This window comes from Bacillus rossius, chromosome 7 (genome assembly GCF_032445375.1).
Source record: "Bacillus rossius redtenbacheri isolate Brsri chromosome 7, Brsri_v3, whole genome shotgun sequence".
NCBI classification, from domain to species: domain Eukaryota; kingdom Metazoa; phylum Arthropoda; class Insecta; order Phasmatodea; family Bacillidae; genus Bacillus; species Bacillus rossius.
This window is the reverse complement of record NC_086335.1, coordinates 41,233,858-41,253,445: the sequence shown is the minus strand read 5'-3', so window position 1 is coordinate 41,253,445 and position 19,588 is coordinate 41,233,858. Positions and strand designations below refer to the sequence as shown.

Here is a 19,588-nt window from a genome sequence, read left to right as displayed (position 1 = left end):
TATCCAGGATTAATGAATTCCCGTGATTAAGGTAGGTGCATGTTTTTTCCTTTCACTGTCAATTTCCTGCAATTCAAATTGCAAAAGCACTTTTCAAAAGCAAACCAACAAAATAAAAGTTTAGAATTTAGATGTCACACTTAAAATAAAAAAAAATAAAAAAAAATAGTTTTTCAGCATAAAAATTTATCAAGCAGGAAAATATTTTTATTTCTTTTATTTCTCTGTAAGGTTTAGTTTTTTGCTTTCCGTTGTGCAGCACGACACGACAAAATTAGAAATAGAATTGTTTCTTGTGGGCTGCCGAGACACATATTTTATCATGTTGATGTCACGGTGACCTTGTATTTCACCGGCTTCTGAGCCTGTCGGGCCCGTAGTGTCACGTTCATCATTGCATCGTGACTCCAGCTTGAGGGTTCAAACGACCAGGAGGAGACAAACGACGTGAACGTGTGTTCCAACACGACTGCGAAAGCTCACCTGAACTTGTTTGCGAACCCTCCGACAGGTGTTTCAGGCAGAGAACAGCCCCTGCACGCTGGACTTGAGCGACCCCAGACTGGACTGGGGCAGCAGCTTCGAGATCCCCCACACGACGACGCACACGCAGGAGGCCTTCGCCGTGAACTTGACGACGCGGCCGCTGAGGGAGGGGGGAGGCAGCTGCATGATGGGGGGGATGTCGGCCAGGGACACCTTGCCCCAGTTCTGCACGATGCCCGGCACGTGGCCGATCCCCACCACGCCCACCACCCGGGCCGGCACCGGGCCTGCGGACATGCGCTGGCTCCAACCTGCCCCCTCTACACATATTACACTCATTACTCATTAGTACAGTAATAAAATCTGACTTAATAAAACTTCCTGCTTGATAAAATTTAAAAAATTTCGAATCGGACCTATGTAAAAATATTCACCCTTTTAATACACTTTCCCTGTTAATAAGTTCAAATTTCTAAGTACCTTCAGAAACTTTTAAACTGGGATTTACTGCAGTTCCCAAATCAAAAAACTGTAATCTCCAGCATATAAGCCATAAGGACATTTGCTATGGGGAAAATGTGTGAATATAAGGAATATGTAGTTCAAATATAAAGAATATTTGTTTTCTTTGCTCACTCTCCGATAAGAATCTTCAACTTAACAGTATTAATTGACAGAAGAGTGTAAGGAGAATGGGGAATGCGAGATAATTATTGTGCTCACTGCACCCTTTCATAAACACTAGGAAAAGAGTTGCCTAGAACTTGTCGACCAGCAATTTTAAAGAAAAAAAAGGGGGAGAAAAGTTTAAACTACCTTGCTTTTGAATCTTGCAGTATAGAAAAAGAGACCATAATATTGTCAAACTAAGCGAGACAGATACAGAACACCAACAACAGGTGGATATTTAAAGTTGCAGCAATCCAAGCTCTTCCCCTCCCTATATTTTAAATATTTGTATAAAGAATCATTATGTTTTTCTGGTCAGGGATAACTTGGTTAAAATTATTGATATGAAATAAATAGTAACCGATCATATATCTAGAAGATATTTGTGTGTTAACATTGGGCTTTTATAATCATAAGTTAAACTAATAAATGTTTTCAATTATTTCTGATAATTTACTTTATTTTGGAAAAGCCAGTAAAAGTTATTTTTGCCTATTTTGTTGGTTGGTTAAGTTATCAGGTGTAATCGTGTATTTTTCTTTACTTAATTTGCAATTTTTTTGTCTGAAAGCATAAAATGGCTCAACTCACGTCAAATTCACATATAAATTATTTTTTTGAACTTCTGTGGAATAATATTCATATAACGGTAAGTAACATCAGTGCTCAACTAACGTCAAATTTACATAAAAATTATTTTTGTGGACCTCTATGGGGTAATATTCATCATAACTATAGAAGAAATTACATGTGAAACATATTTTATATTCTCGTCACATCTGTAAACAAAGTAGTATGTTTTTCAATCAAACCATAATAGTTGAAGGTGCCATAGACTAGTTCATCGATGTGTGCAACTGTATAACGTGCCTCAGCAGAGAGATGTGAACAGAAAGATGTCATATTTTTTCCTGAGTTTTTAAAATAGGCAGCTAATTGAGTCATTGACACATAATTCTGTGTGACTGTTAAAACAACTGTGAACAATTAAAAGTGCAAATTCCATAGTATATTTGTTTAATAGAATTGATGATTGATTTATAAATATTTCCGTAATAATTTTCGGCATTCTAAAATTTTATGCTTTTTATGCAGTACTGTGGAGTGTAAGTTCACTGCAACGGCAGCCATCTAGCGGAATGGCTAGTAACTTCCTCTTTTAGGCAAACGGGATTGCCTTGAAAGTGGCAAGTCTTAGTTTCAAATGTTAATAGTGTTGACGAAGATCCCGTGGACACGTGATAAAAAATAATGCGCTTTATATGTATATATATATTATGGATGGGTCGGTACCGGTTCTCGGTTCTCGGTTCCTACGGTTCTCAACATTTTAACCGGCACCGAGAACCGCAGCTAAAATGTCGGTGCCGGTACCGGTACCGGCAGTATAGCAAAACCCTTTACGAAAATAGTCCTTCTCTACAACTTAACTGCAGCATGAAATGGCTCAATTCACATATGAATTATTTTTTTGGACTTCTGTGGAATAATATTCATCTATAACTATAAAATAAATTACATGTGAAAATATTTAATGTTCTCGTCACATCTGTAAACAAAGTACGTTAAACAATCAAAACATAAACAGTTGAAGGTGCCATAGATGTGTGTAGTTCATAGATGTGTGCAACTCTATAACGTGCCTCAGCAGAGATGTGAGAACAGAAAGACACCATGTTTGTTTCAATTTGTTTTTAAAAATAGGTAGTTAATTGAGTCGTTGACACGTAAGGGATACTGGTGTATAAAGAACAATTAAAAGTGCAAAATTTCACAGAATATTTGTTTAATAGAATTAATGATTGATTTAAAATTTTCCGTAATATTTGGCATTCTAAAATTTTATGCTTTTTGTGCAGTGCTTTGGACTGTAAATTCACTGCATCTGCAGCCATCTAGCATAATGGCTAGTAACTTTCTCTTTTAGGTAAACGGGATTGCTTTGAAGGGGAAATTATTTTTTTTTTTAGGTAAAGTTGTGTATGGATGTGTAGATGTATTTTACAATTGGCCATAGAAAAGAGAGGGAGGGATAGAAAGACCACTCTCTGAATAACAGCTAGAACGCTATTTGCAGCGCTGTTGTGGCCGTGCACAGTACTAACTGTATAAACATTGGTGGAAGAATGACCTAAGTAGCTATTTATGCTAAAACCACCTATGTCACAAGCTAGCATTACTATTGAAGTTTGCAATCACATCTACAGCATTAAGAGGGTGGAGAGTTTTCAGCTTCTCAACATTTATTCTCTGTATCCATTCATTGTATACTGTTTCTTCGTAAACTGGGAAGCGGTGTCTAAAAGCAAATTTATCATCGCAACCAGGCACACAGCATTTTCGTACACGTGGTGGCATTGTATTTTACTTAATACGTAATTTTATACTCAATTTAACAATCTTACCTCAATGAAAATATGACCACTAAATAATTGAATAAATAAACGCCAGATATTTTCCAGTTTCCACCTACGAAGCAATAAGCAAGTAGCACGCAAATAACCTAAAGTCCTAAACAAAAATATGAAAGAAAAATTGCCGCCATTACAAATGAGCCTTGGCAACGAATCGTAAACAAACATTGAGCAGTGAGCACACTAGCGCTCTTACGGCCGTGCACACAAACAAAACGTTGTTCAAGCATCTCTCTAATGAGTGCACATCCCGTGCTATTGGCTGGTGAAACAAAATGCTTGTTGACACTTCTAAAGTATAATTATTCTGGCCTAATAGAGCAAATTGTTTATGGCATCAGAAGTGTGGCAGTAATTTACTGTTGACTGTGCAAACAAACTGAATTCAATGTAGGCAATAAGTTTGATGGACAATTTAATATTTTAATTCTTTGAAAGTTCACCATTATTGTAACATTTTCTTTTTATTCCTATGTTTTAAAGGAGGGTGTATGTAAATGTCTTGAGGTGATTGCTAGATTAATATACTAAATATTAGTTTTATTATGTGTTCTCTATATTATTTAGAATTATTTTTCACTAATACATATTACATTTGTAGTATGTTGGTTTGTTTGCTGTAGCTTGAAAACTATACTTAACCTTACTTAACCTTTTATATTGCTTTGATAGCCTATTTAAAGACAAACATTATGCCAATGCATTTCTTTGTAAGCATAGAATAAAAACATTGAAAATGTAAATATGGATACAGGCTTTTTAGCAATTTTTTTTTGTAACTGAAACAATAAATAGTTTATTACTTGAAAATCCTTATAAAAAAATGTGTAAATAATGCTTATTTTAAGTTTTAAGTGAGAACCGAGGACCAAGAACAGATATTTAAGAACCGGTACCGAACCGAGAACCGGGAAAAAATGGGAATTTACCCATCACTAGTTGTGTGTCCACTTATTAAATTGTTTTAAACACATGTAAAGTTTACTTTGTTTAATTATAATCCATTTGTTACTAAGTGGAAGGCAGTAAAAAAATATGAAAAATATGAGATGTTAGTTTTCCGAAAAAATATTTTTAAGAAAATTTTCTGAAAAATTCAAAATTTTCCAACAAGTTGTACTTTACAGAAATAAATTTATCTACTCTTTTACACAAACAGTAACAAATAAAAAATACAGTTTGTCTTTCTTTACAAACTAATGGCTCACTTAACATTTAAGAGTTGGTTAGAAGAACATATAACCCTCTACCAACAAAAAAATTCTTTAAATAATACCTTCCAATCGGCAGAAAATAAATTATTGTATGACATACTATCAATCTAGCTTCAATTATGTAAATCTAAATGGTAATGGGAGAAAGGAAAATTTTCCCACTCATATCTCTAAACAAAATCCTTTTGATTTTTTTTATTCTCAAAACTTGAGAAAAATCCTTGTTTAACGTTCAGGAAGATATAATATCTGAAGGTTCGCATATCCCTCAAAATAACACACATAATGTGTAGAGGTGGGACAATACCACACTTTCGATACTCGATTCCGTATTGTTTTTTCAGTTCGATACTTTCGTTACTTTCGATACTCCAGGGAAAAATATTTTCCCATTAAGTAACAATTATTACAAATAACGTATTAGTTTTAAACTATATAAATTCCCTCTTTATTACAAAAATACAAACTGCAAACAACTTTAAAGACTTGAGTAAAAAAATCAATATAAAAAATAGAAGCGAAATACAAACTAACTTCAATAGAGTTAGCCCTTTATTTTCCAGTACACTTTTTTTTACCACGAACAAATGTAAATAAAGACAGCGCTCTCTTAAATAAAATTGCCGCAAACAATGATAGTTCGCGCTGGTGGCGTCAATTTACGTCACTATACGACCGCTGCAATTTAAAACATTCATAATATCGATACAAATCTCTGGTACTTACCATACACGAGAGACGAGACACGTACTTACTCTATTATGTTGACTGTTATTACTAGGCGTGTTATTGTTACTATTGCGACGGATTGCGAGTGGAGTCAATGTGAATTTTAAGTGCTGAATATTTCTAGAATTTTTTTTTTTTAAATTTCCTGTGAATTCAATGTCAGAAGTGTTACGTACGAAAAACATAACTTCTTGAACACGAAACAAAAACAACTTAACCTTACTTTACCGTTTGTTTACTATTGGCAAGTTGCAGTAACGACTTATATATAATTTATTCTGATGTAAGCCTATTGGTTATCATAATTACGGCTAATAAGTTGTTCTAGTACAGTAGAACCCCTGTCATACACTTTTCATCAGAGGGCACAAAAATGATGTATGATGCGGGAAAGTGTATGAAAAGGGAATGGCAATAATACCGTATAAACCCACGTACCACCCGCACCTTTTTTCAAAAAATCAGGTTTGAAAAAGTAGGGTGCGGGTGTTACGTGGGTCTTGGGCCATTTTAGCGCGGTGACGAAATAACGCCGGTGCGACTGGAGGTTGCTGTGATAGACAAGAGGAGTAGAGGAAAAGGAGGGGAAGGAAGCAGCAGACAGTCAAGGTCACATTCCTCACAGCGTTGTCACGCTGCAGCTTCGCTGGTTACAAACGCGTGCTCCCACGCACTGTCCTATCCTCATTTGCAAAGTACCCAGTGGTTTTACACGTGTGTTGCTGTTGGCTGCAACTATTGTAATGAATCGTAAAAAGTTGCGTTCTTTCACAGTTGCGGAAAAATTAAAAATAATCAGTGAAGCGGAAGAAATCAGTAACCGTGTTGCTGGGCGAAAATATGTCGACGAATCATGTGTGAGGGATTGGAGGAAAAGTAAAGACAAACTGTTATCGGCCAGTGGCGATAGACGTGCGTTCCGTGGTGCGGTTGCAAAGTTTCCGGAGATAGAGGAAAAACTCCACGACTACATCAGGACAGACGGCAATTCGGGTGCGCTGTAACGCTGTAAGCACGGAAATGTGTTCGCTAAAGGCGCTGCAAATTGCTCGTGAACTTGGCGTGGGTGAAGGCTTTAAAGCAAGTAGGAACTGGATGCGCAGGTTCATGGTAAGAAAGGGTTTGTCCATGAGGCGGCTTACTACAATCTGTCAGCGTTTACCGACAAGCTACGATGAAAAATTAATAGCATTTCAGAGGCATGTGTTAAAGCTGCGGAAGCTGTAGAATATGCCACATTTAGGCACAAGGTTTTTTATTATGCATGTAATAAAAATAGTTTTTATTATGCGTGGCTAGGACTCGCGTACTTTATCGTTTATTTTGTTTGAACGAGGTCATTGCCCAGCGCACGATAATGGACGCGGAAGATTGTAACTGTAAACAGCTGGGAGCTGGGCAAGGTCACGTGCACACACAGCGTGTTGTTATCGTTCGCGCGCGCCGATGCCACGTTCTACTCGCGCGATGTTGCCACATTGCAGTTACCTGCCTTCTGTACACTTTTAACGCAAATGCTGAGGCTGTAATAAGTAGCATACCTAGTACTTTTTGGTAATTCTTTACGATTTGTTACTGTTTGAAAGGAAAAGAAATAACGACAAAGTTTTTTTTTCCATGCAGATTTGCAATAAAAACATTTTTTCCCCACCATGGCATTCTAAAAATAAGGGTGCGGGTCTTACCCGGGGGCGGGTGGTACGTAGGTTTATACGGTACATTATAATACAATTTTTTTTCAATCTAGCATACCATCACAATGTCAGATTAAACTTAAATACATAATGTGTAAATAATTGCATTATATTAATGGAAGGTATGAATTCATCATTATATATTATATACAAATAATAAAACCACCAGAAATGTAAAATACAGTCCATAAAGCTGACATGAGAAACAGTGGCCTTAAAAAATGTTATTAAGTACTTTCTTGGAGGGGGAAAAAGTCACCAAGCCTAAATTAGAAATTTAAAAAAAATAGGCTATTATAAAAAGAAAATCATAAATTTTTGCTTGTTTGTTTCATTTTACAAACAACTTTATGCAACAGAACAATTTTCAATAAAATTTAACTTGAGAAATGTAAAATACAAAACAATCCGATAGTAAGAAAACAGTAACAAACGGGTATATTCTGTTCAAAGATTAATGAATGCACAAAATATGAGATCCGTGCCTTGGTAAAGCGCGTGCACCATTTACATAATCATTGCTCGTTTGCGCCACTAGTCTCACTTGGTGCTGGCCATAGATGCTACTACCGAAGTGCACAGTCTTCCTGATACTATCCATATCAATGGTGCGATAAAGTTATTTTCTTACGTTTGCAAAGGTAAACATTGAACGTTTTTCAAAATAAAAGTATTAAAACGTAGTTTATCAGGAGGAATATAACAAAAAAATTTGTGAATTTTAGGATTTTTCCGTTTCGTAAAAACGTATGAAACGGGAAATTAATGATTTTGTAAGTGTATGTTCCGGGAAAGTAAACCATTGTAAATATAGTACTTTCGGCAGGACCAAAATTAATCGGCGTATGACACGCGAAAATGTATGAAACGGGAACGTATCATCGAGGTTCTACTGTAGTTGTATTTTGTACGATGGCGAATCAAAACATAATTCAATACAAATGAACAAGCATTTCGGTATTGAATAAATGTATCGAACTTACAGTTTCGATACTCGATACTTTGCAATACCGTCAAGTATCGAAGGTATTGAGGTATCGAAGTATCGAAAATCCCATCACTAATAATGTGAAATCATGTACTACCAACCTTTGGGTGAGTTTGCCACTGGTGTAGCAGCAAGCTGTAATGAGTGAGCCAAATACACATCTCGTTCATTAACGAAGACCGTGCCTAAAGCTGGAAATTCACCAGCCATTTCTGCCAACATCTCTTCAAGCAGATCTCGACGCTTGCAGCGCTCTATTTCTTCCTTGCTGTATCAACATAAAACAACATATATGTATGTTATAGGCTACTACGACATTCAAAATAAGATCTTAGGGGCAGGGCCATCAAGAGAAACTAAAGATCTGGGGCCACATAATTTTGTCTGGCCCCCTCCTATTTTCTTAATGTACAATTTTCCAACTACAAAAATTACAAATGTTACAAAGCCATAACTGTAAACATGATCTGCAAAAATTGCATAAGTTATAAGCATGTATTTCCAATAGATTTTATTAGCAACTGAATTTTATGTTTTGACTTACTATCAGGGTGAATACAATCTTAAAAAAATTATTTCAGAACTCAACTGGGCCACTCTCCGTGGCCCTGGTGGAGGGAAAACAAAATGTGTAGCTTGCTTCGACACCACTCAATATATTCACCTTCAATAAACTTTCTGGCTATGCAACAGCTAACACTGTTAGCTATCCAGGCATGCTTAGTCTCTCTCTCTCTCTCTATCTCCCCCCCCCCCCCCCCCAATTAACTCAAAACCTAGCATTTCGAAAAAAGCATTAGACTTGTTTGACACAAACTATGCCTGAAAACCAAGTTTCTACAGCTGGTTTCAACAACCTAATTGCAACTACAAACTACAAACATTTGCAATAAAAGTTTCAAACTATATTTTTTTGGTTTGACATGGCTTAGGACTTAGCTATTTGTTGAAGTCAACACTTGTGAACTGGTGTGATTATCATGATAGTTTTAGTAGCCCAGTGAAATAATAAGTTATTTCCTTGCTGAGCTTACAGAATAGAGCTTGTCAGTAAATACATGGTTGTAACAAGGTATAGGTCGGGTAGATATGATTTATGTTTGACATGCCACAACATTTAGATAAAGTTTAAAATTATAGTCATAGCAAAAAGATAGAAAAAATGAAGATGGCAGGGCCTAATCCCTTTTAACTTACCGAAAATTCAGATGAAACATTACTGAGTCCACATTAGCAAAATAGGTACCAGTTTTCCTTTTTTTATACAAAGAACAGAAGGTTCATTAAATTTGTAGCAATGTACATATAAAACCTATAGTCCTTCTTCTATTTGATCAGTTTGTTGAAAAAACACTTATGTTTTGTTTGTAACAATATTACTGATCAAAAGGTTTAACCGACTTGAAAGGAATTTTCATGACCTTGCTTAAAAGACACACAAATTTCATACTTTTCTCCATTCTGTTCATTACTGCACACCAGATTCACACAACTGAAAATTTTGGTATCAGTACCTTAATGCTTTGCTAAGTCAATTGAAAACCAACTATAATTAACTAATGTCACCAGCAGAAGTAACTAAAATCAAATTTAAACACCCCAAAAAAATATTACTACACAAGTCTTATAGACATGTCTTTTGATTTAACTTCCACAAAAGATTATGTTTTTTAACTACTGCATGAAACCAATCACCCTTAGATACACTGGACTTATTCATAGCGCTTCCTACAAAACTTATATTGATTCAAGCCAACTAACCTTATAGGTTCCTTAGACATCAGCAAATGCCAGGTAAGGCGCAAAGTTTGCCACCAAGACAAAGACGCCAACGCTCGCTTCAACGTTATTTGAATGGGTCGGTCGCCCAAGTGGACAAGGCATGACGGTACACGTTTGGCCTGAAAATAATGTTTAAAAAATGTTTACCTAAGTACAAATTCTAAGAACACAATGATACCAACTCAAATCCACGCCCTCCTGAGAAGCAACTTTCTTATCATACATTACTAGTAGTGATGGTTCGAATCCCATTTTTCTCGAATCCGAATCTCGAATCTGAATCCCAAACAGTACCTCGAATCCACCCCTCGAATCCGAATCCAGTTCTCAAGGGTTAATTATAAAATAATTTATAAGAGAAAAAATTAAACATTATGCAGAATTATTTAACCCTTTAAATTTTTATTTGAAAAAACAAGGATTTTGACACGGTCTGGATCAAGACGATTCCATTTTTGGTCACATATGTTTCCTGCAGTGCTGAACAAACGTTCAGAGAACACTGTCGCAGGTGGTGAACACAAATATTTTTTGGACAGTTTATGTAGCCTGGGTGAACACGCAGACTGAGTTTTCCAGTATTCGAGAATGTTTATTTCTGGGTTAACTGTAGGATCACGTAAGAATCTGGTCACTTCATCAATTGCTGTAGAATCCGACTTGGTGGATTTAAGGCATTCAGGCATTATCTGTGAGTACAGTGATTCATGTATACACGGAAATCGGAAAACGAAATTCAACATCCGACGGAACAATATTTTGTAGTTACCAACTTGACATTTGTTTAAAGTCCCAAATGAAGGTAAACGCTTTCCTGAAATATTTAATGGAAACTGAAAGGCGCCATCTTGTATTCAATGGTTTTAGGCCATAAGAAATATTGTTGTGCATCTTTTAAAATTAAGCCTCACTACAGCATAGTAATTAATATGCCCTAAGTTAAAAGTGACGGGGTGTTTTCTCTAGTTTACCCATTAAATTTTTTTATATTAATATTAGTTATTTTTTATGTTGCTCAAAATGATTGGCTAACAAATTCATTGGTTGGCCATCATGGAATTCTCAGATAATACATATTTTAATGTTGGTAGTCTACACAAACCAAACTTGGTCCTAAAAAAAATTCATAAATAGAATGTGTATCAGAATATTTAAAATTGAATTGCGATTAAAATACATGTGTACAAATACAAATGCATCCATGTTCATGAATATAAAGTAAGTTTCCCAAATCAGTACATGCTTCATCATTTTTTATATAATAACGAATTAAAAGTACAATACAGTAGAACCTCGTTAATCCGTGATGCGCTAATTCGGGAATCGGATAATCCGGGACGATTTAAAAGAGAAGAAAAAAAAGAGAAGTAAAAATTGTCAGCGCTTAAAATTAACGTCACGCGGGCCGGCGGCCTGCAAACACTACAAGCCATCGCGTGGGCCGCCAAACTCTGCAACGCTGTTTGTACCGACCCTTTGTGTCGCCCCCCTTTTCAGCTGTCACATTTGTTACTCTTTAAACTTGAGGGGGATGTCCTGACGTCTGCTTCCCGTCTCCCTTTGTTTGTTTCCACCCGCCAACGCACGGCAGGCGCCTGGCGAGTGACGTGTCTGGCTGGCATTCGGCTGTACGACGTGAAGGGGGGGGGGGGGGGGTGCAAGGTCAGCACGATCTTATCTTTCTCTCTTCTGCTGCTGTAAATGACCGTGAACTAATGGCTAGACATTTTTAAGCCGAGACACTAATTCGAAGACGGCCGGCCCTTACCGTGAACGGCCTTAACCCAGCTGCACGCCGGTGTCTGAGAAGCTTGACAAGACCTTCCGGGCTTTTAATCGCTAGTCCGTGAAATTCGGTAATCCGTGATTATCTCGGTCCTGACCATCACGTATTAACGAGGTTCTACCTCAATAGGATGTGTTCCAAGGAAAACGTAAACAGGCCAAGTAAATTGTAAGCATTTAAGTTTTTAAAGTACTACATTTATATCAATATTTTTCCTCGAATCCCGAATCTTTTCCCTCGAATTTCGAATCTTTCGAATACTAGAGATTCGGTGGGATTCGAGGATTCGACCGGCCCATCCCTAATTACTAGGGACAAGATTTTAAGGTGTTATTTTTAGGTCAATTTTGTTTTTAAAAATAGAGATTTTGGTGTTACCGGTATTGATTTTATTTTTATACATTGTCTTTACTCATGAATGTAGTAGGTATTTAACATATTATATGAAAATTAATATTTCTTAATACTTATTTCAACGAAAAGTCACAATTTTACTGATAGATGATGCCTTTGTCAGTACAATAATTTCTAATAAGCACATATCTGTGACAGAAATACAGTCAAACCGTTTTGTTGCGACCCCATTTATTGCGACCACCTCTCTATTACAACCCGATTCCGAGGAACCGTGAAAAAATTGCTGAAAATTCGAAGAAAATCTGACAGAAAATAAGTTTCTTGTGGTGAGTACAGTAGAATCCCGCTGATGCGGAAAAACGGACTTATAAACAGAATGGTCGCAATAGAGAATTCGGGGCAATTTTTACCTCACCCCCAAATACATCCAAATACATAAAATACTCGCGCTAAATGAATTTGCGTCACGCGAGTTTGGCTATGCTAGCCGGCTGGTGGTTATTTTCGTTCAAAACATGGCGAAGGAACTTGTGTGGAACAGGTAGAAAACATTCGGCTATAAACGAAAGATATAAGAATGATGCTATATTGAAATGCTGCGACATGTTTTTGGAGTAGATAATCACAGCGACAGACCGACAGGATGCGCTCCCGCCCTTGCCGTCAGAGATGTTTATTTTGACAGCTCAAGCAATTATCTTTTCCACGTCCCTTCGCAGCGTAAAAAAAAGAAGAAAAAAAAAACGTTGGAATGCAGACGGAAAAGTAACTACAGTATGCAGTAAAATAAATATATTTACGGCCCTGCTAAATTTTTCTATTCAATAAAATTCGAGATATGAGTGATTTTTCAGCAGAAACTGCTGTGTGACTAATAAACAAATTGTATTATAATAACTTAAACTTATAAAGTATTTAATAACAGCGAAGGACAGTCGTATAAGCCCATAAAAAAATTTATTTTACCGAGAATGGACTGTACAACCTGGCTTGTCGCACGCGGTGTGGGAGGGGAGGAGGATGCTGACAGTTTCTCACGCAGAAGGTTGAAATAAGGGAGGGAATGTGTTGAAATGTTAGTTGATAGAGGGGGGGGAAGTGTTTTTAACATGGTTTGTGGCTCTGGGAGGGATGAGCCTTGAAGAATTAGCCGGGGATGGAGAGGTAAGCGTCACGTCACGTATGACGTCAAGCCGCCGCTACCGCCAGTCTGGCCGGGCGAGTTTCTTAAGCTCTCGCAGAAGCTACCACAGCGGCTTTTCGTGCGGGCGGGTAAGATAACATGACAGCTGAGACGGCTTTTCGTGCGATAGTGGACGCGCCGAGCTCGGCTAGACACTGCCGCGTGGACAGTCTAGACGGGTGGTATCTATTTTTAGCCGTCTTTTGTATGCCTGCCTGCTTACAGTACAGCTCCCGCCAAGATAAACGTGAACACATAGCACCCAACAAAGTGTAACAGACTTGTTTTTCAGCCGATTGTACTCAAATTTTCGACTTTCACTGCTTAAATTTTTCACCATTTCTCAAAAAATGGTCGTATAAACAGAATGGACGCATCAGAGGGGGGTCGCATCGGCGGGATTCTACTGTAGCGTGTTACTGTGTTTCTCTTGCCCAGTGCTTTACTTCCGTAGCCAGCGCATATCTAAAAATAGATACCACTTCCTGTCGACCGCTGTCAGCGCTTGACAACCCCCATTCCACGTCCCTTTCCCAGCAGGGTGCAGATAAAGGTTTTTGTGGCAACGTGTTTACGTTTAGCTTTTTGCGAGTGTCTAGTGTGGTACGCAGTTAAGGCAAAGATACCTGCTGGATTTCTCTTGATTTTGATTACTATCGGTTGACAATACACACAACGACCGACTGGATGCACGCCCGCCTCGTCTCGTTTTAACTGCCGCAGCGATGTTTATTTTGACAGCTCAAGCAATCATCTTTTCCCGTGGGTTGATAGAAAAAGGTCGCTTCACCCAGCATAAAAAAAGGCTACGCCACTTATTCCCCACGCAGGAAACACACTGGCTGCCGTCTCTCCCCCGCATTTATCTTTCTTCTAACATTCCACGTCTCACCTCTCGCGCGAGCAATAACGAAGCGACCACGCTTTGGACAGTTTTATGCTTTGTTTGGTGACAGCAGCTTGATTTTATTCGCTATATTCCTTTTCATAGGACCCTTGCTATTAAAATACATTTATATTTAAGTTTGAAAGCTTGTAAATTCCTTGCCAGAGATGACTGAACTCGAACTTGGTGTGAAAAGTGACATATTTTGACCCCTCCCTCACCGCTTTAGTACCCCATTCATAATAGCCCAATTTTACGGGAGAAGGGATGGTGAAGTGAGCGTTTTCTCACTGAAGGTTTTTCAAAGGAAGCAAAGTGGGGGTGTTATAAGAGAGGACACTAGATGGTTTGTGTGTCTGGGAGGGGTGAGCTAGCCTTGAAGAATGTTACCGAGATGAGGGAGGGGTGAGTTTATGCGTCATGAAGCCGCTGCCGCCAGCCAGCCGGGCGAGCTTCGTGTGCGCCCACTCGCGTTGCAGAACCTACAGCTTCCATATTTTTTCAGGAAATGTACCATTATTTTTTTGTTATTCTTACATGAACATTTTGGAGGTATTAAAGCCGACACAAAAATACGCTGTGTGTTAAAATTAACAGATTTAATGATCTTTCATTTTTTTTTTTAATTTTTTTTTTCGATTTTCACATTTTGGTCAAAATGTCCAATTTTTTGACGGTTCCCGAGAATGTATTCGTAAAATCACTGCTTCGTTAAATCCGGGGTTCGTGACATCAGAGTTTTAGTGTATTTAACTACTGCAAGCAGAAAACGTACATGTAAACTAACCAGTAAAAATAAACTGTGTTTTGACATATTTTCTTTAGAGGTGGCCTTTTGGGCGACGGACTTGTCATGAAGGTTGAAGTGGGTTTAAAGCAAAGTTGTCTAGCATTGTGAGTGACAGCATCCTGCCATTGTACGGCTGGTTTCTTAGGGAGTAGCGGTTTTGGAAAGGGGGGGGTGTTCAAATAACCTGAAAATTTCGGAAAACATCTATTACGACCCCCCGCCCCCCCCCCCCCCCCCACTATTACGACCCTATTCCTGGGAACAGTGAGGGGTCGTTTCAGAGAGGTTTGACTGTACTCATAAAAATGAAAATAAAAAGGCAAATATCTATGCATTCGAAAAGTGTCCCGTCAGTTTTGTCGAAAGAGTTACTAGTACTAGATGCAAGATAAAAAAAAAATGTAATTGATTTTTTATTTAATTTCTTCTTTTTTTTAAACACTCTTCATGCCAAATAAATTACATTCATTGAATTAACTATAATAAAAGATTGAATTTTTGTAACTAGGCTTAGTTTTGTCAACCTGCTGGTTGATTTCATGATTTTAATTGTTATTCAGTAGTAAATAGTGTATTAACTTGCATTTCAGTATTATATGGACATGGTGTATTGACATTGCTTTTCTGTGTTATTTCGGTTTTATTGCAATTTCCACTATATAATCTTGTCCCTAATAATAACCAATAAATGTTACTTGGAAAAATTGAGAAACAATAACTACTTAATCATTGCCATCAAGTAAAGGTTGTTATATACTATTTAAACTAGGATAAATTAAGTTTCTTATTTTGTTACAAAATATTATTTTAAAGAACAATTATTTTTAGTACACTGCATTAAAGCTTTCAGAAGTGTTATTGCTTAGACATGAGCTGACATAAAAACCAACATTATTACCCTCTTTTATCGCATAATCGTCGCAACTATATTTTTGGCCGTCAAAATTGGGATAAAAAAAAACTTCTCGCGTAAACGTCGCATGATGTTTTTGGTCCCACTATTATATGCCGAACGCTTTGTGTAGGTATCTTTTCCGTATAAAACAATGTATTTTAATGTAGAAACCTAATATTTATTCGGACATTACCACTTACGTATTTAATTAACGGAAATACGAATTTGACGTATAGCTAAATGTTCTTTTACAGACATTTATAAAGTTATTTCCTTTATTTGATCGTCTGCGTCGTCGCGGTGTACCGGTGTAGGCATCTTTTCCGTATAAAACGATGTATTTTAAAGTAGAAATCGGACATTACCACTTATGTATTTGATTATCGAAAATACCAATTTGTCTGACGTATAAATTTTCTTTTAGACTTTATAAACGTTATTTTCTTTATCTGATCCTCTGCGTCGCCGCGGTGTACCGCTTATCAACATGTAGCCAGAGCAAGTAGGCATCATTCATGTTTGGTTATGTTGCTTCCCATTGTCATACTAGGGACTTAAGGGAACGTAACGAATAGAATGTCGGAGTGGGCGCCACCACGTGATATGGACACGTGGACTCGGCGGAGACTCCCTTCAGGACGTGACGTGACCCGTGTAGGGCTAGACCCGGTTCCCTTAGCAAACGATACCGCGCCAGTGGGCTCTTAAGGCGTCCCACACGCCTCGTGGTTCAGGAGCAGGAACACGTGGTCACCCGACTAAATACTCACAGGCTCGTCGCACTCCTTTTATTGCGGTAACATTACAAACAAGTCTCCAGTTGCGCTACGTCTACATTACCACATTAAACCTGTTAATAACACCAACGGCGGGAAAGAATCGGTTAACAGGCTGACCAGGTCACCTCGTGGCCTGGCCTCGTGAGTCTAAGACGCGGTTCATATTTAAAGGTTCGAAAAGAACTTAAATATTTATTGAAATGAATCGGCCACCCGGAGTAGGCCTCGAAGCTACAAAAAAAAATTTAGAAATTATAAAAAGTCCGGCAAATGCTAAGAGATCAGTTGAATGTAAAAAGCGCAGTTGCGAGGTGCTCACCAAGCGTCCTACCCTGAGTGACGAACCGAAGCGACTGAAGAGGCCAGGGCAGCATGGCGGCTGGAAAGCGCTGGATTTACCGTTAGTCTCTCCTGTTATTCACTACTACATATTTAACTACAACAAACACACAAATTTTTATAATAAAATCATAATTATACCAAGGCTTCCTTTAATTATTATGTTAAGTATTAATTATTTCAATAAGGATTGTTTGGCGTGCTCTTGTATACTCCATCTTTTTTTATATAAACGTACTTTCCATGAACGGGTTTTGTATTTATGAATAACTTTACCCAACAAAATAAAAAAAATTTCCCGCATAATCGTCACACCCCTACTTTTCATCTTGATTTTATAATAAAATGTGTGACGATTATGCGAGAAAACATTGTACAGTAGAGTCCCGCTAATCCGAATCCCGCTAATCCGAAAATCCGCCTAATCCGAACAGGGCTAGGACGAAAAAAGAAATATTTTTATAACAATTATGAACCTTGAAAAGCAAAGAAAAACAAGTTCTTTATCAAGTAATGTCATACGTTTATTAATATGTGCATAAGAAAATTATGATTTATCTATTTCTCCTTAAACTAAAAAGAAAAAAATATGATTATGTACATAGAACTTAAATATTTACGTATTTATATTATGCTAAATACACTAAATAATAAAGGTGTGTTTTGTGTCTGATCTTTAATATTTGACATATCAGATGTTAAATAGCCCACGCCTCATAAAGACCATAAATGGCATTATATAAGAAAATTCCGCCTAATCCGAATTTTCGCTAATCCGAACAGGGTTCGGTCCCAATTAGTTCGGATTAGCGGGACTCTACTGTATTTGTTCGGTAATAACATGGTGTACAGACTGCTAAATATATTTCTGTTTCAATATAGTTGTATTGCTAAATTAAACAAAAAAATTTAAAGAAAAAATCATATCAAAAGAATGTTAAAAGGCTACTTGTACTGAAAACAATGTTTAGTGAACATTCAACAAGACACAATACCAACAATAGTACTACAGTGAAATCTCATTTGTCTCATTACAGCATATAAGAAAACATAAACCCCATTTCATTGTTTGAGTAGAAATAAATAAATTATCTTCTTTTGTAAATATATATTTTTTTTAAATTAATGACTTGTTGATGAGGTAATTAGAGGTTGTGCCAGGAAAGGAATAGACTATGAAACCATAGAAAAACAGAAATGACCCTTCCTGGACTGGGATTGAACCCCTATAATGCTAAGTAAGGGAGGGCCGTAGGCGCCACGATACCTCGGAGAAAGCCCTGCGGAACTCGCCGCCCGGAGCCATGCCCAGCTGCTTGGTGAGGTGTGCCGACATGCTCAGCAGCAGCAGGTACATCACTCCTTGGAACAGGCCGTTCTGCTTGATCGTCGACTGGATTTTCTCTGCGCAACAGTGCATTGCCCAGTAGTACTGCGATTGAAAGGTTTTGACACTTCAAAGGGCCCTGGGCTACAGGGATACTGCAGAGCTGTCTGTAGCTTAGATACACTTGGCGCATGTTAACATTTAGTTAAAAAGGCACTGGATTCGCAATATCTACCCTGTAAACAATTTTTTTCATTTCCTTTTTACATTTAAATCTATTACTTGAAGACCACAGGTGTAAACAGTAATAACCCTCACACAAATGAAATATTTATACTGATTGTTGATCTTGATTTTTTTTTTTTACTTTTTTTTTTTAAACTTTTTAAAGTTAGGTTTAGGGTTTAAAATTTCTTGGAAGAATTTAAAAAACAAAGCAAGAACAAATTTTAAACAATACACGTGTGGCCGAAGTTAATGTTTTAAACATGTAATTATTAAAGGTGTATGAAAAGAGCATTTAAAATTTAATTTATAGCATCTATTATGTGATTTTTAGCATTTTATAGCATTTTCCATTTTGTGATTTTTAGCACTTTGTAGCATTTAAAAAAATTGTTTACTCACATTTATTTTTGTTGATTTTATTGTTGTAAATAATTAAAGGATATGTACAACGGCTACTTAATAAAGTTTTTAATGCCTACAGCACTACTTATCTTAGCTTATAACTTATTAAGTAATGACAGAGTGAATTTTAAAATGGAGTTTGCGGTTTTTGGGGATTTCAGTTGCATGTTTTGAAATTATTTAATAAATGTTGAAGTTACGCAAATAATCGCGGTAATTGAAAAATTTCGCATCTATTTAGCATTTATCGCAATTGTGAATTTCATACACCTCTAGTAATTATACATTAAAAATAGATCTTTATTTACTAAGTCCATGATTTCAGTGGAATATAATAATGAAATAATGGGTTTATGATAACTAAAATAAGATATATAAATTTTTAACTTATTTTTATCTTAAAAAAAAAATTGCCATTCTCCCTGTGTTTATCTTAGCACAGATTGCTAGGGGCAGGTATTTTTCACGAAAAGATCTGTAACACTTATTAGACTGCAAAAAGGTACACCCGCACCAATACATTCTTCCTTGTTATTGGCGGACTTTTGCGAGAGAAGTTGTTGCGTTATTTGACCGAGCCACTCAGGCCGCGTTTACTTCTGCACTGAATCACTGTGATTGGTGTTGTTACAATCAATAT

General features: G+C 37.1%; 1 protein-coding gene across 6 annotated transcripts in view; it reads right to left on the bottom strand.

The window, feature by feature from the left end:
* Positions 1 to 19,588, bottom strand: part of LOC134533887 (traB domain-containing protein) — a 48,390-nt gene that overhangs the window by 3,800 nt on the left and 25,002 nt on the right. For all 6 annotated transcript variants that reach the window (XM_063371656.1, XM_063371658.1, XM_063371660.1 and 3 more), the window contains 4 exons: positions 18,259 to 18,395; positions 9,956 to 10,095; positions 8,296 to 8,462; positions 484 to 773 (listed from right to left, as the gene is read on the bottom strand). In XM_063371656.1, coding sequence (XP_063227726.1) covers positions 517 to 773; positions 8,296 to 8,462; positions 9,956 to 10,095; positions 18,259 to 18,395 — 701 coding nt within the window. In that variant the 3' untranslated portion in view covers positions 484 to 516. The remainder of the gene's footprint in view (positions 1 to 483; positions 774 to 8,295; positions 8,463 to 9,955; positions 10,096 to 18,258; positions 18,396 to 19,588) is intronic.